The 20534-nt window shown below is 42.6% G+C and overlaps 2 protein-coding genes and 1 long non-coding RNA gene across 3 annotated transcripts; 2 read left to right on the forward strand and 1 right to left on the reverse strand.

Moving 5' to 3' along the window:
- The first annotated feature begins 885 nt into the window (after window positions 1-885).
- LOC306938128 (double-strand-break repair protein rad21 homolog A-like) lies at window positions 886-13656 on the forward strand. Its single transcript, XM_079522142.1, has 14 exons — window positions 886-979; window positions 2454-2648; window positions 3088-3217; window positions 4486-4585; window positions 5449-5555; window positions 6579-6791; window positions 7514-7636; window positions 8005-8133; window positions 8478-8701; window positions 9906-10059; window positions 10551-10696; window positions 11511-11705; window positions 11797-11880; window positions 13347-13656. The coding sequence occupies exons 2-14, from the start codon at window positions 2505-2507 to the stop codon at window positions 13536-13538; spliced, it is 1941 nt and encodes a 646-aa protein (XP_079378268.1). The 5' UTR covers window positions 886-979; window positions 2454-2504; the 3' UTR covers window positions 13539-13656.
- A 1018-nt stretch (window positions 13657-14674) lies between these two features.
- On the forward strand, window positions 14675-16093 carry LOC306938187. Its single transcript, XR_013791685.1, has 2 exons — window positions 14675-15152; window positions 15215-16093. It is a non-coding gene; the product is annotated as an uncharacterized lncRNA (long non-coding RNA).
- Window positions 16038-20212, reverse strand: utp23 (UTP23 small subunit processome component). Its single transcript, XM_079522246.1, has 3 exons — window positions 19856-20212; window positions 18098-18272; window positions 16038-16772 (listed from the first exon to the last, which is right to left on the reverse strand). Exons 1-3 carry the CDS (start codon window positions 20041-20043, stop codon window positions 16368-16370), a joined length of 768 nt encoding a protein of 255 aa, XP_079378372.1. The 5' UTR covers window positions 20044-20212; the 3' UTR covers window positions 16038-16367.
- Between the last annotated feature and the right edge of the window lie 322 nt (window positions 20213-20534).

Consider the following 20534-nt stretch of genomic DNA (forward strand, 5'->3'; position numbering starts at 1 on the left):
ACAATTTTTGTGACATGAAATGAAATGATTACTATATTTACCCAGGGTATCTGGGCTAAGCTCAAGAACTTGTTTCCAGCCAGGCCCTGCTCATAGAACATTTCATCGTAGTGGTTCAATGCCTTGTTCAAGGGCACTTCAGCGGTGTTAATTTTAACGTGTCGGACCGCTGATTCGAACTGGCGACCTTCCGGTATCAAGACCGCTCTGCAATCCGTTCGGCCACCGCTGCCACATCATAACCCTAACCCCTCCCACATTATCATACAACAACAGTAGTGGGCGAGGCTTAAAGTTCATTAAGTATACCTTAGCACCACCCACCTGAACTTAAGCCGCGTGGTGCTAAGGTGAAAACCAGGTATACTTAATTAACTCATGGTGCGGCCACATAAAAACATAATTTTAACACTTTCTGTACACTGTTTTGAAAAAAAACGTCATCCTAGTATAATCATAGTAGACCTGATGATCATGTTTAGGGGGAAATTAAATAAGGGAGGCTCCCTTTACTTTAGCTGTTGAAAAATCATGAAAACAAATCTGCAAATCTTTGAATATAGGCTATATTCTTTCACAGCGAACGTCTTTAACTCATATCTTTGCTTCTGGGGGTCCCTGGAACAACAGATTTTCAGATGGGGAGGGGGGTTCGGCGCGGCCAAGTAGGCTACATATAATTTTGGGAGTCAACAACAACAACACTTACAGCACTTGTGTCCGTAGTGGCATCACCCTCGCAGCAGCCAGCAGCATCAGCACCACTCTGACCTGACCGACAGCAGCAGCAGAGTGAGATTCAAACCGCTGCTTTGGGCAGGCGGAAGACGACTGGAAGGAAACGGTGCCATGTCCAGTGCCATCTTGTTTGTTTGAGTGGGAAGAGGCAGGCACCAGGCAGGGAGGGAGGAGAGGAGGAGGGAGTAGAAATAGCCAAAAAACAGCTGCCAAAACGGGAAAACCACAATAATTGCGCTTGGTGAGTTGATAGATATATACCTTTGCACGGCCGCTCAGCTGACTGCATTTTCGCGTTTATTTACGCGCAGCAAAATATCGGGCCGCCTTGTAGTGCATTTTTTATTATTATTTATATATTATGTTTGCAAGCTGAATAACTAAATATCGCATAGATCGGTATGATCAGTATATCTTTCATCTATCGCCTGGTGCGATAATGCTTCCATTTGGTACGACAACAACCTAATGCGGTTTTTGGTCGTTTTGTCGCAGATGATGAGACGTCCTAGAACAGCACAGAGAAATGTATCAGTTGCGACGATCCTGTTTCTCTGCTGAATCTAAAATAAATGTATTTTCACATTCACTGTTACTATTCTGGTGTGTTAACACGTTATGGGGTTCCGTGTGTGGGTTTATCTTTTATTTTCTTTGTAGCATATACTGTAAATATCAGCTTGAGCTTAGAATGATGTGCAGGGAAACCTGGCTGTCAGTGAAGCCCCCGCCCCCTTCTGCTACATTATATGATGCAGCCATGCAGGGCATCAGATTTAGGAAAATGCCCTAGTTGAGTTGTGCCGTTAGTTTATATCTTGTTATGATAATGATATAGGCCTATGTATTCAAAATGGACAATTTTTAAGTGCTGTTATCATGAAATGTATTTAAAGTTTTGAAATTAAATTACTTAGGCTATTACAATTACACCGTCCTAAACAGTCCAGTGATTCTCAACCCGTTTTAATTTCAAGGACCCCCAGCTTGACTGCATTATTCCACAGACCCCCATTTGATAGAATAAGGGTATGTGGCGTGACATCATCATTATAATACCCGAAGATATGCAGGAACGCCTACTGACTGAGTGGCAAAAAACTACTTTCTGGCCATGACAACCCAGGCCTCATTCACACGTATCAAACACCAATCAAGCAAATGTTTGGTCGTTTTTTTGTTTTTTTGGGCCACCACAATGCTTTTCCAATGGGAGTCACATGGTTTGATCAAACATTTGTGTTTGATTGCTGATTGCTGGTGGTGTTCTGCCCCCCCCCCCCCCCCCCCCATCAAACACACATTTTGGTCAAACCATGTGACTCCCATTGGAAAAGCATTGTGGTGGCCCAAAAAAACATTTGCTTGATTGCTGTTTGATACGTGTGAATGAGGCCCCATACATCCAAACAGAAAAGTCCTGATTGCGTTAAGCGATGTTAAACTCACTTTGCCATTCAATTCAATTCCAAGTGAATGCCATTCATTCAATTCAATTCCAAGTGAATGCCGTTCACTTTGCCACTCACTTTATGCATGCATCTCTGGGGTCCCAAAGTAAAATCCTTAATGTTCAGTTAACTTCAGTTAACTAACAAAATCTGTAGTCTGACCCCTAGGTGTCATTGAAAACCAGTGCCTTTCATTTCATGATGCTTTGTTAATTTGCCTGCCTGGTTGGTTGTCTTAAGTTATGTCTCTCCTCCATCATCCAGGCTTGGCGCCCAGCTGCCACCTTCCCTCGTTTGTGAGAAGGAGCTGGGACCATGTTTTATGCCCACTTCGTCCTCAGCAAACGTGGGCCGCTGGCCAAGATCTGGCTGGCGGCCCACTGGGATAAGAAGCTGACCAAAGCCCACGTGTTTGAGTGCAACCTGGAAAGCAGTGTGGAGAGTATCATCTCACCTAAGGTAAGAAGAACCCAGCACCATGACCAATGAGCTCAACTTCATTTTCACGTCAACACAGGTTTAGTATGAATATATTGGGAATATGTCTTGTGGCGATTGTGTCCAATATATTGTTCAGTGACCATGGGGCTAAAGAATCGTTCTGAAGCTGTGTTCACGTTCACTCTTACATTGGAAATAATATACTCCAACCTGCTTCCGGTCTCCTAGCAACCACCTTGTCCACGCAGATACGGGAAGTAAACTGGAGATGGCTTTCTTTTTGTTGTTGTCTTGGGTTATATGCACAGAGCCTATTAACTTTATTTCTACTGGGCGAGTACACTCTCCCTACACCTCCTTCATACAGAAACCATCCATCATCAAATGAGACAGGTGGACAGAAATGTTGTTGGTTTCATGCTCTATTCAGCTATAAACCATGGTTATTTCCTTCTAGGTGAAGATGGCCCTGCGCACATCAGGTCATCTGCTCCTGGGGGTGGTGAGGATCTACCACAGGAAGGCCAAGTACCTGCTGGCTGACTGCAACGAGGCATTCATCAAGATTAAGATGGCCTTCCGACCAGGTACAGTAGAGCGGGGTGTAAGGGTATACGTTTGTCCGACGTACTAATAGTCCGACATACGTGGCCGGTTAAGACTCACCCATGGCTCTGACATATGTGGCCGATTAAGAGTAAGACTGGCCTGGGCCGTGGCTCAGCGGTCCAGGCACCGTGGCTGGTAATCCAGTCTGGCAGTGTGCCGCGGGTTCGACTCCCGATCCCGACGGCCTTTACTGCATGTCATCCCCCCATCTCTCTCCCCATTTCCTGTCAGCCTACTGTCTGTCCCTCCATAAAAAATATAAAATAAAGGTGAAAGCCACAAAAAAAGAAAAAGGAAAAAGAAAAAAAAAGTGTAAGACTCACGCGCGGCTTCAGCGTGCGGTTAGGTTAGGGTTTGTTTGGGGCAGGGTGTCAGACTATTGCATGTCGGACTGTTAGGACGTCGGACCAAAGATATGCACCCCAGTAGAGTAGAGCAGCCCCAAATTAATATGTACATTTTTCAAGTGTAATTTGTTCATTAAAAGGTTAAATTCCTTTTTTCTTTGTAGTAGATTCCAAGATAATAGTACAGCATAGCTGAATGAAAGCCTGTATCCCAAATTCAGTTCTCACATTTGGGAACTATGATAAGAGATATACTTTTGTGCTCTCCGATTGTAATCCACATTGTTGAAAGATGAATGTGCATTGCTGGTTGTAAGTTGGTACCTGACGTATGTATACAAACAAATATCAATGTTAACGTCTTCTTACAATTCATACAATGCACAATGATGTGTCACAAAGCTATCCTTGTATCCTTAGTTGTTGAATATGGAGTTAATGTTAGACAGTTGAGCGTCTTGAGCCACTGTGAAGCTGTGAATGCAACTCTGTAAATCTGTCCACCAGAGGGTGCTGCAGCTCAACACCTGGTTTTAGAGCAGTGGTTCTCAAATAGTCCACTTGCCAGAATGTGAACCCGGACATTTTGAGTTACCCTCAAGTTTTATGCTAGAAATGTTGAGTATGGGCATTTAGAAACTGCCGGATGCTAACTTGCATATGTTGGGCAATTTTCATAATTGCCATAATATGTGACCATACCATTAACAAGACGTATAAGGCTATGGCCGAGTGTGGGGACCCATACTCGACACATCTAGCATAAAACTTTAGGGTACTCAAAATATCCGGGTTCACAATGGGGCTCTATGGGCTGGAAAGTAGACTAAAAGATTTTGCTTATCCTGAGTGGAATATACACTAAGCGGTCCCATCTTCACTGTGTTGCATTCCTGTAGGTGTGGTTGATCTCCCAGAGGAGAACAGAGAAGCAGCATACAACGCCATCACTCTACCTGAAGAGTTCCATGACTTTGACCAGCCACTCCCTGACCTAGAGTGAGTGTTTAGGCTTATTCATACTCCAGTTTTAGGTGATAAGGTGACCACCGCAACAGTGGTTAGGAAAAACAGAGAGATGTGTTTGGGTGAGAGATGTGTTTGGGTGAGAGATGTGTTTTGATGCGTCGCATCACGGCGCATTGTGAGCTTGTAGATCAGCTATTTTCAAATGGCCGAAACAAATGTATATAGGGCTGATGAATTGAACATGGTGGACCCTGTTGTAAACAAGTGTAATGCTTAATTGGGTCGTCCACTCACAGTTAACAGCCTTTGTATTGAGTTTGTGCTTAAAATGTACTGTAATTCTGCAAACTCTTAATACAATTTTCAATCAATCAATCAATGAACAGTTTAATGTATGTTTTGTAATAATAATCAAAGTAACTAGTAACTTAAGTAAATGTACTTAATTACTTTCCACCACTGGTGTAATGGCATAAATCAGTGGTTTTCAACCAGCGGTCCTTGAGGGGGTTCTATTCCAGGTGGTCCCCAGCTAAGTTATGTTGGTAACCAAATGGACCCTTATAGATCTTTAACTTTTTTACGCTCTCAAGAGTTCGATTATTGTTAAACATCTGCATCACTTAATTTACAAGAAGTCTACACAATTAGATAATGTAAAATATTTGTTATATTGATCAAAGTTTTCCTGTTATCTCTCCTATGGTACCAACATCAACAACGCATGGAGTTGTGGACAAAATCTTATCCGACAACAAAACATTCTAAGTTTTGGGTCTGAGAGGCTAAATCGCATCAAATGGTGGTCCGTGGCTCAAATGCCAAATAAATAATGTGCCTTGATATGAAAAGGGTTGAAAACCACTGGCATAAGTTATGTTTCTGTACCACAGCGACATTGATGTGGCCGCACAGTTCACTCTGAACCAGAGCAGAGTGGAGGAGATCACCATGAGGGAGGAGGTGGGAAACATCAGTCTGCTGCAAGACACCGACTTTGGTAAGCATCTCTTCCTGTCACCTAGTCATGCGTTGCCGTGTTACAGTCTGGAGCAACAGAAGCTCCGATCATGAGTAAGCAATAAAGCGGAAGTGAAGCCTCCTCCCCACTTCCCTTTTGTCTTTACAGACGCGCAAATTCATCCTAATATAAATCGAAAGCATCTAAGCATTGTATAGCTTGCTGCTTAGCAGAAATGGTAAATGTAAAGATATTTTTTAAATATGTTTTCGTGAACGGAAATGCCAGCTTCCTTAGGTGTAGTTCCAGACTATATAGCATTCGGAGATTGTGGAATAGTTTTTCTGGCTACGCGAGACTACCTGCCTCCTGGCACCTCACCCACCTCCACTCCTCCTGGCACCTCACCCACCTCCACTCCTCCTGGCACCTCACCCACCTCCACTCCTCCTGGCACCTCACCCACCTCCTCCACTCCTCCTGTCACCTCACCCTCCTCCACTCCTCCTGGCACCTCACCCACCTCCACTCCTCCTGGCACCTCACCCACCTCCACTCCTCCTGGCACCTCACCCACCTCCACTCCTCCTGGCACCTCACCCACCTCCTCCACTCCTCCTGGCACCTCACCCACCTCCACTCCTCCTGTCACCTCACCCACCTCCACTCCTCCTGGCACCTCACCCACCTCCTCCACTCCTCCTGTCACCTCACCCTCCTCCACCTCATCCATTCTCTTCTGGCAAAATCCTTATGACGACTTACTGTTTTATTATAACTATAATATTGGTATTGGTACGACAGTTTAAACACTTATATGCCCTATATAGTTACTTGACCGGGGTCCCCCAAGGCTCTATACTTGGTCCTCTCCGTTTGTCCCTTTTCTACACCAAAGCTCACAACCCGTGACGCGTCATGAACTTGTGGATCAGCTACTTTTGCTCAATGAAATAGCCCCAGAAAAGGAACGCTAGGGTTCACAACGTGGTTCATATCACAAACAGAATGTGAAACGCGTATTGTAAACAGTGTATAACACGTGCCATTGTCCCTGTGCAGCCGACTTTGGGATGGACGACCGAGAGATGATGAGGGAGGAGAGTGCGTTTGAGGTGGACATCATGGGGGCGTCGGCCTCCAACCTGCTGCTGGAGGCGGAGCCGGCCGTAGCCAACCAGTTGACTGACAAGTCCAACCACCTGGAGTATGACGACCAGTACAAAGACGACTTTGGAGACAACCCCATGGAGAGCACCGAGGGAGGCATGCTGGGTAATTACTTAAGGCCTATTCATACTCTAGTTTTAGGTGATAAGGTGACCACCGAAACGGTCGTTAGTAAAATCAAGAGAGATGTGTTTGGGTGAGCGGTGAGTCATTTATCACCGCGGAGTGACGTCATGTTGTAGTTTTCGGTGGTCACCTTATCACCTAAAACTGGAGTATAAATAGGCCTTTTGGGGTACAAGAGTGTAGCACAAAAGATCTACAAACCGATCTACGGTAGATCGGCTACTGTCGCTGTTTTGAGAACTTTTGAAATTTAAAGTTAAAAGTGGTTAAGGCTGTCTGTAGGTTTTATACATTTCTAACCGTTGAAAAGCAATAAGAGCCTGTGACTAAATAGTAACTACATTGATTGGATTCTTTGGAACACAGGTTCTATTTTCCATTTCCTGAACAGTAACGATGGCCTTGTGGTTGGTGTTAGACACTAACAGTCCGCCCTGAAACTGGGGGGTCGGGCTTCGACCCAATGCCTCCCTGCTTGGCACGGCTGCGACTACAAGAGATGGGTCAAATGCAGAGAACACATTTCGCATACAGCAATGTATGTGACAAATAGTAAGGCTTTTACCAGGTTTCTGCCTGACCGTGGCGATATGGAAGTCTTAATAATAACTGTAACGTAATGTGGATGTGAATGAACGGTGAAGGCGAAGCCGTTTGATATGTAGGTGACTCACAGTCGAGTGTATTTGCTGTCTCTGCAGTGGACAAGCTGCTGAGTAACGAGGATGGAGGTGGCATCTTTGATGACCCTCCTGCCATCACGGAGAGCGTGCTGATGCCACAGGAGCATGGAGACGACGAAGACGATTTTGACGCGCTGTCAGGTACACACGCTGCACATTTTACCCTGTCGGTCCAGCCTGAAAAAGAAAACATTGTTAGTGTATGCCGTTGTTGTCCCTGCTGTGTTGCAGTGTATGGGTACTGAAACGTGTTGTGAGCTTGTAGATCTGCTATCTTTGAATAGCCAAATATAAATAGGGTTAAAGTGGTTAAACTGATTATGATGGTAAATCAACCAATTTCACTGGGGACCCACTGGAACCTCCTCAAAGACCCCTGGTGGTCCTGGGACCCCACTTGAGTTTAGAAAACCACTGAGTTAACCTGTGTGTGTGTGTGTGTGTGTGTGTGTGTGTGTGTGTGTGTGTGTGTGTGTGTGTGTGTGTGTGTGTGTGTGTGTGTGTGTTAGCGGGAGCTCCAGACAGTCCAGACTCTGGCCCAACAGAGCCTCCACCAGCAATGGCTGACCAGACAGAACAGACCACACTGGTTCCCAACGAAGAGGAGGCCTTTGCACTGGAGCCCATCGACATCACAGGTCTGTGAGTCACTTTTTAAATGAACGTATTCCATCAGTGAAAATGTAGTCCCAATGCAGAAGCTTTTCATTTGGCTTGGATGTCTAGTGTGCAGTCCACCGTGCATGCAGTCAGTGTGATAGTGGGGGTTCAGAACTTCAGATACATATTGTAGATTAGTGATGTTTTTTTCCCCAGTAGTATTATTAGTAAACAATTTTCAAGACATTACAAAGCTGCTCAACTAAAACAATATATTTGAAAAGACACAATGAAGCCAAAAATGATGGCTTCATGTCTTGACAACTTGTCATACACTGTCCAGTTCATCTTGGCATTTCGTGTTTTCTCCCCACCCACACAGTGAAGGAGACGAAGGCGAAGCGAAAGAGGAAGCTGATCGTAGACAGCGTGAAGGAGCTGGACAGCAAGACCATCCGAGCGCAGCTGTCCGACTACTCAGACATCGTCACCACCCTGGACCTGGCCCCGCCCACCAAGAAGCTGATGATGTGGAAGGAGACGGGAGGCGTGGAGAAGCTCTTCTCTCTCCCCGCACAGCCGCTCTGGAACGGCAGGCTGCTCAAGGTCATTAACACACCAAGACCTGAGGACCTGATTCTACAAATGTCCTCTAAAAATCATGAGTTTTCTGAAAAAAACTAAATGTTTCTATATCAGTGGTTCTCAAACCAATTCATGTCAAGAACCCCCAAAATGTATTGTAATGTATTCGGCCGCCGACCCCCTTTGATTATTTTTTTATATTTTTTTAAGAAAAAAAGAAAAAGAAAAGAAGCAGCAGCTTTATATGTTATGTCTGGTTAAGGCATATTTCACTCACAAAGATGGAAAGTCTGGCCTGGGCCGTGGCTCAGCGGTCCAGGCACCTTGGCCGGTAGTCCAAGTCTGGCAGTGTGCCGCGGGTTCGACTCCCGATCGATCCCGACGGCCTTTACTGCATGTCACTCCCCCATCTCTCTCCCCCATTTCCTGTCAGCCTACTGTCTGTCCCTCTATAAAAAATATAAAATAAAGGCAAAAGAAAGATGGAAAGTCTAATGTTGCGTTCACACGAGCAGACGCAAAGATGGATTCTACCATTCATTGTCAATTTTGGAGCAGCTACATGCATCATCATTGTCTTTGCATCATCATGTTGCTGGCTTCAGTTGACAATGAATGGTAGACTGCATCAGTGCATCTTTTACATCTGCCCGTGTGAACGCACCATAAGAGCTGACCCCACCATCACGGTTCTCATGGTATTGATCGTGTAAAGCAGGGGTTCTCAACCCGTGGGTCGCGACCCCTCGGGGGGTCGCCAAATTATTTTAGGGGGTCCCCAAATTATTTTCAAAAAAAAAAAAAGATTTAAAAAAAAAAAAAAATCACGATTTTTCAAAAATAGCAGACCTACAAGCTCGTAGCGCGCCACTCGGTGGCGCGCTACGAGCTTGTAGATCTGCTATTTTTCAATAGCTAAATTATAACAATGCTTAAAACACCAAAAGGGGTTCCCGCCCAAAATGGTTTAAGGTTATTGTAGCAGTCAATTTATATTGGGGGTTGGGAGGGGCGGGGCGGGGGTCCCGAGACATTGCCAAAGCATTTCCGGGGGTCCCCGGCCAAAAACGTTGAGAACCCCTGGTGTAAAGTAGTCTCTGGGTAAAAATGTAATTGCTGGAAAAGTCAGGGAATTTCACCTTGCATTTGGGAGCGAGAACCCTTTGTGTTGGCAATGTGATTGCTTTCATTCATTGATTTAACTCTTTCTGTCCCTCCCTACTAGATGTTCACACGATGCCTGACGCCACTGGTCCCAGACGAGATGAGGAAGAGGAGAAAAGGCGGTGAAGCCGACAGCCTGGACGAGTTCCTCAAGGACCTGGAGAACCCCGACGTACCCCGAGAGGACAACAGCCAGCAGCAGCAAAACATCATTGGTAAGATGAGAGAGAGAGAGAGAGAGAGAGAGAGAGAGAGAGAGAGAGAGTGTGTGTGCGCACACTGTGCATGTATGTGTGGTGGACCTTCTTGATATTTTAAGAATGAGAATAGATGCATACTTGATATCCCTTTTCATACATCAGTGGTTTTCAACCAGTGGTCCTTGAGGGGGTTCCAGGTGGTCCCCAGCTAAATGATGGGGATCACACGACGCATTGTCGTGTGATCCCCATCATCTTTCTAAAGATTATTTCATACATTTGAAAACTTGAAATGGGACATGCACAATGCACTCATGCACAATGAGTACTTTTACTTGTTTTGGTACATGATGTTCATGCCAATACTTTTGTACTTTTACTCAAGTAAATTTTGAATAGCTGACTTTTACCTGTAACCGAGACCTTCTACATTACAGTATTGATACTTTTACTTAACGTACTTTTTCCACCACTACCAACAATACCCCACCCTCTTTCACCCTCAGACCAGACCATCATGGAGGAACCCAGTGTCCTTCAGGCTTCAGCGATGGAGGGAAGCAGGACCACTCTGGACGAGTCAGCCATGCCCCCTCCATCCACTCAGAGGGGTCTCAAACGCAAGGCCGGGGAAGCAGAGCCCGCCCTGCCTGTAAGTAGTCATTACTCTCACACCACCGTGTAGTTATTTTCTGACTTGCTCACAGTGCACTATTCCTAGCGGATTCGAATGCCATCAATGCATTGAAAGGGACAAAAGACGCATCTACTGACCTACCGCAACCGTCTCCAGCGTGAAACGTTATATTGTGATGTTTTGGAGAAATTCAGTAGGCTGCAATCTGCATTGATCACAGCTACTGTTTGTAGCTGTTGTCCGACATTACTAACCCAAGCACAAAATCTAACCCTAACCTCAGTCTTAACCGGCCACCTAAGTCCCCTAACCTCATATAAGTCTTAACCAGCCACGTAGCCAGTTGACAACGCGCATCATCGCTGGTAGCCATGATCAAGAGCACAGAATGCAGCCTACTGAGATCTGGTAGGTCAGTAGACGTGTCTACTGGTGCATTCAATGCTCTAATTAAACGTGATTTTGTCCCTTTTAATGCATTAATGGCATTCGAAAACAGCTTTTCTTTACGTCTCTGCCCTTTACTTCTTTTCTCCAATCCTTCTCATATCTGTGCTCTTCATAATCTTTCCTCACTTTTCTTCCCCCTCTCTCCCATTACTCCATTTCCTGCCTTGTTTCTCCCCCCCATACATCTCGCTGCATTTAGACCAGAACCGTGCTTCATTGAAAGTCAACCTCTCCAACATGTCATGTTGATATAAAATGAGTTATGTTTTTCATATTACTACTGTATGACTGTAGGCCATACGGAATAAATAGACAACCCATTGGCTAGGGAACATTCATATATGTCCTTCTCTACTACCCGTCTACCTCTTCCGTCTAGATGGGCACTCTGGACCAGTCTCAGCCACAGCAACTGGAAGCCAGTTCTTCTGCGGTGCCCGAGCAGCTGGAGACACCTGCTGTGGATCTCCCTCCAGAGGCGAATGCCAGTACCACCAACATGAGCCAGATGTTTGAGCTGGAGATGCAAGACAAGGTCAAGGAGAAGAAGGCAGACGATGATTCAGATGACGAGGTCGGGACGGGCAGATGTGTCATCATGCACAGTTTCATACATACAAGTTTTGCCCTCCATTAGATGTTTAAGGCTGTTTTGTCTCTCCCAGGAAGCGGATGGACAGACAGGGGACCAGGACCAGGAGGAGAGGAGGTGGAACAAGAGGACCCAGCAGATGCTCCATGGCCTTCAGGTAGGTCACATGCAATCTTGGGTTAGACATGCCCCATTTACACCTGATAATTCTATGTAGCTTGTACAGTATACACTATACAGGTTGTAGCCAAGTAGGATTTCTCCACATTACATTTACACCTGCGACACGTGCAGCTCTGGTCTGGTTGGTAGCCAGATTTCAAGTTTGATTGCAGTCACTCAGCGCTTTCTCCCCATGCGAACTCTTACTGAGGGCACTTTATAACTTTATTTTATTATTTGTCTAGCATTTAGTTTTTTTGCAAACATGGTAGGTGCTCCTGAAATGATAATTGTATACATATTTTGGTGTCTACTGCAAGCTCAGCTCAAACACTGCAAAACTGCATGTTGTCAACTACGGTTGCCCCCTGATAACAAGCGAGAATTTGAGTAGTCACTCGGGTCGGGAGACCCTTCGGTTATTTGATTCGATATTGATCAGATTTTTGCTGGTTCATTTCTCCCATCAAGTTAGTTTCACCTACTTAGTCACTACTACTCAATGAAACCTATTTTGACAGTTTCCAATAATAGTGTTAGAAAAAAAATCTTATTTTAAAATTGCACATTTTTAGGAAATCCTTTTTTCTATCGCTTTCTATTGAAGCCATCTTGATGCTGGTCAGAAGAAACGAAACAACAGACATGGATTAAAAGCAAGATTTTAACTACATCTTTGCATGGGTTATGAATATGAAAACAATGCTCCTGTGACCTACACAATGTGCACACTTTGGAAGTGCGTTCTATTCCAATCTCCGTAGCAGAAGGCGAGTCGTTATCTCATGCTGGCTAGAGTTGCATTGTGTTGTGATAAACAACTGTACTACACACAATCTGCAGAATTGTCATCAATTAAAATAAACCATCTTCCGGTTTATGTCGTTTTTATTTTGGATTTATTTAAAATGCTAAACATTATCACATGGCTCTGTTGCACAATGACTATAATGTGGCATGAATCTGCAACGAAATGCATGCAATGTACTATTTCATCAGACAGTTGAATATTCCGCCTCTTGAGTCGCTACAGCCCTAATGCCAACATGTTTTAAAATGGGGGGGGGGGGGGGGGACTCCTTAAAGATGGAGTGCTGTGATGTATGTGTTTATGAGGAGACAGTACTTCATTAGACCCCTTGGTCTTGTCTTCACTTTGTATTTAGGGTTTCTTCCTGGAGGCCGAAACCTTGACAGTCAAACGTGCCAATGAAAAAAACAGTGATATAGTGATCACAATATCTATACTAGCTTGTAGATCTGCTATTTGTCAATAGCTAAAGTATAACACAATGCTTAACACACCAAAATGGGTTCCCGCCCAGAATGTATTAACAAAACAAATACTGTTTTTTTTTTTTTAATCCTCCTCCTTATATTACACCTGATTATACCTGATCAGATTTCAGGGTGAAAATAAATCATGGCCCTCCATCTGTAACTGTCCTCTCTTCTATCCAGAGGGTGATGGCCAAGACGGGTGCCGAGTCCCTGGGCCTGCTGGACCTATGCAAGGACAACAACAAGAAACAGGCAGCTGCCAAGTTCTACAGCTTCCTGGTTCTGAAGAAACAGCAGGCAGTGGAGCTCACCCAGGAAGGGCCCTACAGTGACATCATTGCCACGCCTGGACCCCGATTCAACGTCATCTAGAGAGGTTCCTCTCACCACTCGCCCCAGAATATAAGGAAGACATCTTTTTGTAGGTAAACCCAGACATTACCTCCAATGGGTTCCCACTTCCCATTATCAAAGATTTCCAGTGGAATCTTTGCATTGATTGGAATAAATAAAGAATATAATCTATTATTACCTCATAATAGTTGAGGTAGTAATAGATGCGATTTGTCATAGAACAAACCATGATGCTCATGGCTCATAATAGTCTCACAGTAGCCAGGGCCCAGGAGTTCAAAACTTTGAATCCCTATCTGATCGGATCAGATTTTGAAATCCTATATTTTGCTATCCTTGATCAGACAATCCAGCCAGATTTTGACCCAGGAGTTCATGAAGGAGAAATCATGATAGGATCACCTTGATCCAGATTCATATTTTCCAAGATTGCCAGATCCTGCATAATAAGTGTTCTAATCCTACTTTAGCCACCTAGTGGAATGAATAGCAAAGTAAGGGAGCCGGACAGTATAGCAAGTTAGTCATGTATTAAGGATTTGTTTTTTTGAATAATTTCAAACATAATGTTATGATCCCAAACAACTTGGTTGAATACACTGTTCTGAGAGGTTGGCAAGAGCCCTCTGCATAAGCGGCAAATTTCATCAACCATAAAAGTGGTACAAATGATGTATTATTTTTATTTCAAATTACCATCTTATTTATATTGAAACGTGTTTAAATTAATTGTAAAGTGTGTTTTGCTTTGGTAATCCACTGCAAATCCAGGATCAAGGTAATGATTTTATTCTCCAAGCTGATCCTAATACTACGTTTTGTTTTTAAATACCCATTTTGAAGATTTAATCCATCTTGTATATTACAGCAGTGATCCTAATCTAGATATTTGGTTTTGAACTCCCCAAAATCCAAATCTGATCCCATCAGATAGGGAGTATAGGTTTTGAACTCCTGGGCCCAGACAATTGGATAATCTGTGATGTAACTATGGAAAAGAAGTTAAGACCAAAAAAAGAAGAAGCTGAACCTCCATTACAGTTTGGTTTTCAGCTTTTCCTGACCTTGTCTGTCAGTATTTACATTATTTCAGACCCTTCATCGCTGGAATTTATGAATGAATTTAAGATGGTGGGTCTGACCGTGTTATACTGGGCTCATATTAACCACATACCTCAAATTTAATACCCTATGGATGGTTAAAAAATATTAAAATACATTGGAAATATGGTGAGGCAACGCATTGCAACTCACTTCCAAGTTTTAGGACTACAAACTGCAGCACTTTTCCCAATCCCAAAAGAAACTCCTTGGCCCTGCATTTGGTCAACTCGACACTGGCTGTTTATTTTATTTACCTTTGGTTGTTGTTTGTATATGTGTATTCTTACAATATTATGTACTTTTATGCATCCTTTTTTAATGACTGTTTGTTTTAATGTGATGGGAGACGTGACGTCTCAGTAACAGTTTTGTGGTAAAGATAAGATAATAATAATGCATAAAATAATTCATTCAACTCTGGTACTGAGGGATTAATTAATTTACCACCCGTTGCTGGTATAAAATAAAAAAATAAACACCTACAGTATATTAGACCCGTTAGCAAACATGAGAATGTTGTGTATTCATGTACTGTTTAGCTGAAAAGGTAGTGATTTGCAAACTCCACCAGCAACATACTGTAGTACTAGTGTCACCGCCTCGAGCATTCCAGATGCATATAAGATCTGAATTATTTTTGTTTTGTTATCGTCTGTTTATGCCACCCCAAGAATCGATGTAACTACAAAATGGGTCTCTGTAGTTGGATCAGCGTGTATTTCTGGCAGTATAAGCTATCATAGTTGCATGCTCCATTTTGAAATGTTTTATATTAGGAAATAAGCTACTCCAGGAACTGCGTTTTATACCGTTACTACTAGAATTCCCTTCGACTTCAATCCAAGTTTCATTCTGACATGTCTTATCTGGTCACCCTTGCAGAGTGGTTTTACAGCTGGACTTACTGAAACCATGTTTGGACATTTAGTACAGCTGTATTCTACAGGTGTACATCCATGTTATCCTCGACTGTAAAACTGCTGTTATGCATTAAATATTCAGCATTCTGTTCAGCATTATATATTTATAAATCATTTGGTTTAAAAAACAAAATGCATTTTTATAATATAAAGAATGTCACATAGCACCACTATATAGTATACATTTAAGTCTGAAAGCACATATATGCGTTGTTTGGACTCTAAACTGATTTTAAATGGAATCTTGAAAGTGAATAAGCTATAGCTTGTCATACCGCACAAATCAGTTAAGACAAATATGCGGCTCATTCAAGCTACACCTTTTATCTCTGTCCCCTTTTCCAAAGACAGCTGAATGCATTGTTTTATATATATAGATATCCTTTCCCTTTGAAATTGTATATCATGTAATGTTCCAGTGCATCTTATATTTTAAAATATGTGCCTGTAAACTTGCTTTTTTATTTTGTATAAAATCAAAGTACAAATGTAGTGTAGATACATATGGGGGAAAAATGTTTAATGTCAAAGTGTTATGAAGCCTGTTAGCCCCAAAAGCTGTTATGGAACCTTTTTTTAAATAAAACAAAAAATACGGTCTCAACCAGTATTCTTCTGTCGCTATCATTGTTTGGAGTAAATTGCTTTTTTTATGCCGACTAAAAAACAGCAAACTAAGGATATGGATTGTATTTACAGTATGGTCTGTAATCAGTAATTATAAGAAATACTGTAGGTAAGGCTATATACATTTTAGAAAAGGTTTTAAATATAAATGTATAGCTGCTTTCACACATAAGTCTCAGGTTGCCTGGTAGGCATATTAGGGGTTTGTCGTCGGGAGAGCAGCCGTATCCTGCCCTCCTCCCTCCACCTTCGTTTTCTTAGGCCGTTTTCGTTTACTCTTCTCTCCCTCAGTAGATGTCTTCTTTGGCGGTGTGGGTAGCCCTTTCTTTTTCTTCTTCAGACAGCTCAGAGGGTTGGGGTGGCTCTGTTTCCTCTTATGCCCTCTCTTGCCCCGCCGTTCTCCCTCCTGGCCAATGCCCTGTTCCTCCTTCAGGCTGCGTAAGCTCTGCTGCTGCGCCGGGCTGACCAGCTCTCCCATCTGGATCTTCTGGACCTGGTCCAGAGACACCTTGCTGGGCTTGTCCAGGACCATGGTGTTGAGGATGATGTATAGCAGAGGCACGCCTGGGATCATCTTCAGGCGCTCGGTTACCATGAAGTCCTGCATATTGACCCATTAATTAAAACCGAGTTCAGTTAAGTTGATTTGTACCGTTTTGAAACAAATGCTTGTGTTTTGTTTAAAAATCAATACATTTTTTATGAAAAAAAGAAAAGAAAACACGAAAGATTTTAGTTTATATACACCGGTGTATATATCACATTGCATTTTAACTCAAGTCTTTGCTTCTGGAAGTCCCTGGAACAAAATATTTTGAGGTGGGGTCGGTGGCAAAAACAACAATTTCCTCCATATGAAAAGGTTTTGAGAACCACTGATAAAGCAACATAGGTTTTTCACAAAACTGTTTGGATTTAGAAGACATTGTAGAATCTGAAAACTGCAACCATGTGTAGTGTTTGTCTCTCATTATCCTGCCACTTCTCTCTAATGCAATGTGATCATTCTTTACAGTTAAAAAAGCTTTGTCTGGATAGTGAGTAAGCTAGGAACAGGAGGCTATTCTGTTGCTGTACTTGTTTAACCCATTGATGCCTGGTGCAACCTATACGTTGTTCTACCCTTGATGCCGGCGCTCTCTCTGTGTCTCATCAGCTATTGTTATAATTTAGCTATTGAAAAATAGCAGATCTACAAGCTCATAGCGCGCCACCGAGTGGCGCGCTATGAACTTGTAGGTCTGCTATTTTTGAAAAAACATAACTATTTAAAAAAATAATGAATCAAAATTTGAAGGTTTTCAGAAACCTTAGGTCAGGCCCTAGAAGGCGTTCCCAGATTCAGCCTCAGGTATCAATGGGTTAAATATGCACAGATGTATCGGCCATATCGGTATCGGCCGATATTTGTTTCGATCAATATCGGTATCGGCAAATAAAACTGACATTAACCGATGGCAGTAGCCTAGCCGATATGAATCTGTTGTTGATAAGCATACATTTTGCGTTGGCTATGTTGGTTATCTGCAGCCTAGCTAGCTGTAGATTCTGAACATTTATTTCTTGCATTGTATTTGTTTCCCTGGCATAAAAGGGGGAAACAAAAACAAAATAAATATCGGTATCATTATCGACTAAATTTTGTTATTTTAAATATCGGCATCGGCCAAGCATTTCCATATCGGTGCATCCCCCTACTGTTTAGTGTGTATAAGTACATAGGCCAATTGCCTAAAAAACTAATGTAGTACTCTAATGCCGCCTAATTTCAGTCCTGAGAGCAACACATGAGTGCATTCCCTGAAGGGAAGACGTTATATTATTATAATATATTTTAAATGTACAACACATTAAGCCTGAAAGTTCTTCATATCCTTCAAGTACTAAAGAGAATAAACATTTGATTAATTGTGAAATGATACAAACCTGTGTTGCAACAAAGTAGTGGTGTGGGTTTGTGTCTCCTAACATGGAGAGCAGGCACTGCGAGGCAGGAATGGGATTCTTGAGGTGACTACAGTTCCTGACTTGAAACCTCTGAAGGACCATTTTGGCTCCATACAGTTCGTTGCCCAGAGTTTCCAGTTCCTTCAGTGCACAACTGTAGTGCACAAGAGATTGATTCAATATGCTGCCTACAATGACGGGAGTGTAATTGATACACATAAAAGGTAACAACTTCTAAGTGTTTTTGTGAAAAATGTTACCAATTTTGTCCAATCGGGAGAGAGTACCCTTTTATCAGTTTAAAATTATTCTGGACATTTCTTTGTGTCATAACTTCCAATTTCAATTGTTTATCCTCTCCGCTCTCAAAAGGGCACCTACGGACAGCTGCAATATGAAACTGCCCCCCGTAAAATCTGAATCCTCCACCCACCCCTTTCCCCCCCCCCCCATCACTGTTTTTCCCCCTTTTTACCTCCTCTTTGATGATTTCCTGTTTTTGGCTATATAGAAGTGTATATTTGTAAGTCTCTAAATGTTATGATGAATTGAACATGGTGGAACCTATTGTAAATGTGGTGAATTATGAATCATAGCATATGCATAACTACATGGTTAGTCACAATTGTACATATAACTTTAACTTCTGCCATTTCTCCCTGATCCATGATCCAGTGTCTCAACAAAGTGCCTTAAACTGAAGGTCTATTTGCATATCAATTGTTCCACAGGCAGGAAGCCAATCTTGGGCTGAAACCAAATTGTAGGTTTTACTCCTTGACTTGAAGATCAAAGTGATCTTTTGATCTGATATTATCTTTAGGGTCAGCGACCAGGTCTTGGCTTACAGCAGCTGTAAAAATACCTAGGCTATTGGGTTATCACTCAGGAAGACCACCTGGGGCTTCCTGGTTGATCAGAGCCATCTTTATGATAGGAGGTTAACAGTTTGTCTATGCATTTTATTACTACAGTGCCTGTCACAGGTGGGGGTCTTTGACTTAACTCACACACACACACACACACACACACACACACACACACACACACACACACACACACACACACACACACACACACACACACACACACACACACACACACACACACACACACACACACACACACACACACACACACACAATATTGGTATAAAGAGATGGGACACAGAAGAGTTGAGAGATTGGTTGGGGTGAGAGAGCGAAGGAGACCATGATGGACAGGCTTGGCCTGGCCTGAATATGCTGTACTAATGGAAAGATGACTTTATGCGTGTAACTTGATGTAACTATGGGATATGCCTCTTGATTGAATAAAGAAGGACTTTGCCTCGATATCGCGACTCATTTCATGCTATAGGAAAATAAAGTTATAATCCACGGCTGTTTAAGGAAAGATTCCACATAAACAAGTGTAATGCTTTTAAATATGGTGTCGTAACAGTCTTGTATTGAGTTGTGCTTAAAATGTACTGTCATTCTCCAATCTGTTAATACATACTTCAAAAATCTCTCTCTCTCCTGGATCTGGGATTGGTGTCTGACATTAAAATGCATTTGCTAAAGACAGGAGGTGTTTGTTTGTTACTGAACAAACAAACATAGTTCTTGGTATCAGAATATAGAGCTATTTAACTTATTTTAACCTAGAAAATCACGTAGCCTACTATTAGTAGACCTTAATGAAGCCATGTTTACTATGTAAACAGAAGTATACTCAGTGACAGTGTATACTCACTTCGTGGTGCAGAGTTGCACCTCTCCCATCAGGTATTTTGGCATTTGCTCCTTGATCTGAATCTTATTCTTCAGTGCCGCTTGGCAAAAGGTCCCGTCGATGAGAATTTGAAAGGGTTGTCTGAAGTGAAAGTTGTATTTGTAGAAGCTTATATTCTTCTTGGCTTGCTTTTGTCGTTTGATTTTCATGGTGCCTGGACAGCAACACTAGAATGCTATTAAAAAGATTGGATTAATGTTGGTGAGGGATGCGTTGCTCCCCTGCTTGCGGTTCAAATTCAACTCGCGCTCCAGCATGGCAGGGTAAACATTCAACATGGCGCTGCTGCTGATGGCGGTGCCATTGATATTGAGTCCGGATGGAAACAAAGATTGAGATGTGTGTTCCAACTCATCTTTTTTTTAATTATTATTCTATTAAGAACCCTTGGAAAGAAGCACGTAACGATAATTAGCCATTTAAAAATTGAGAACCGATATCCTACCTCTTTGAAGTAGGTATTGCTTTTCTACAGTATTATATGCAATGTAATAATTTCATGTGCAGCAACTGGGTAGATGTCTTGTCTGGATGTCACTTAAAGTTGCACTATTACACAGCAGTTAATGTTTTATTGTGGTGCAGTTACGGTATAACTGATGCATTATATTACATATATGAAAATCAAATGGATTATGAT

This window comes from Electrona antarctica (assembly GCF_951216825.1).
Source record: "Electrona antarctica genome assembly, chromosome: 15".
Lineage (NCBI taxonomy): Eukaryota > Metazoa > Chordata > Actinopteri > Myctophiformes > Myctophidae > Electrona > Electrona antarctica.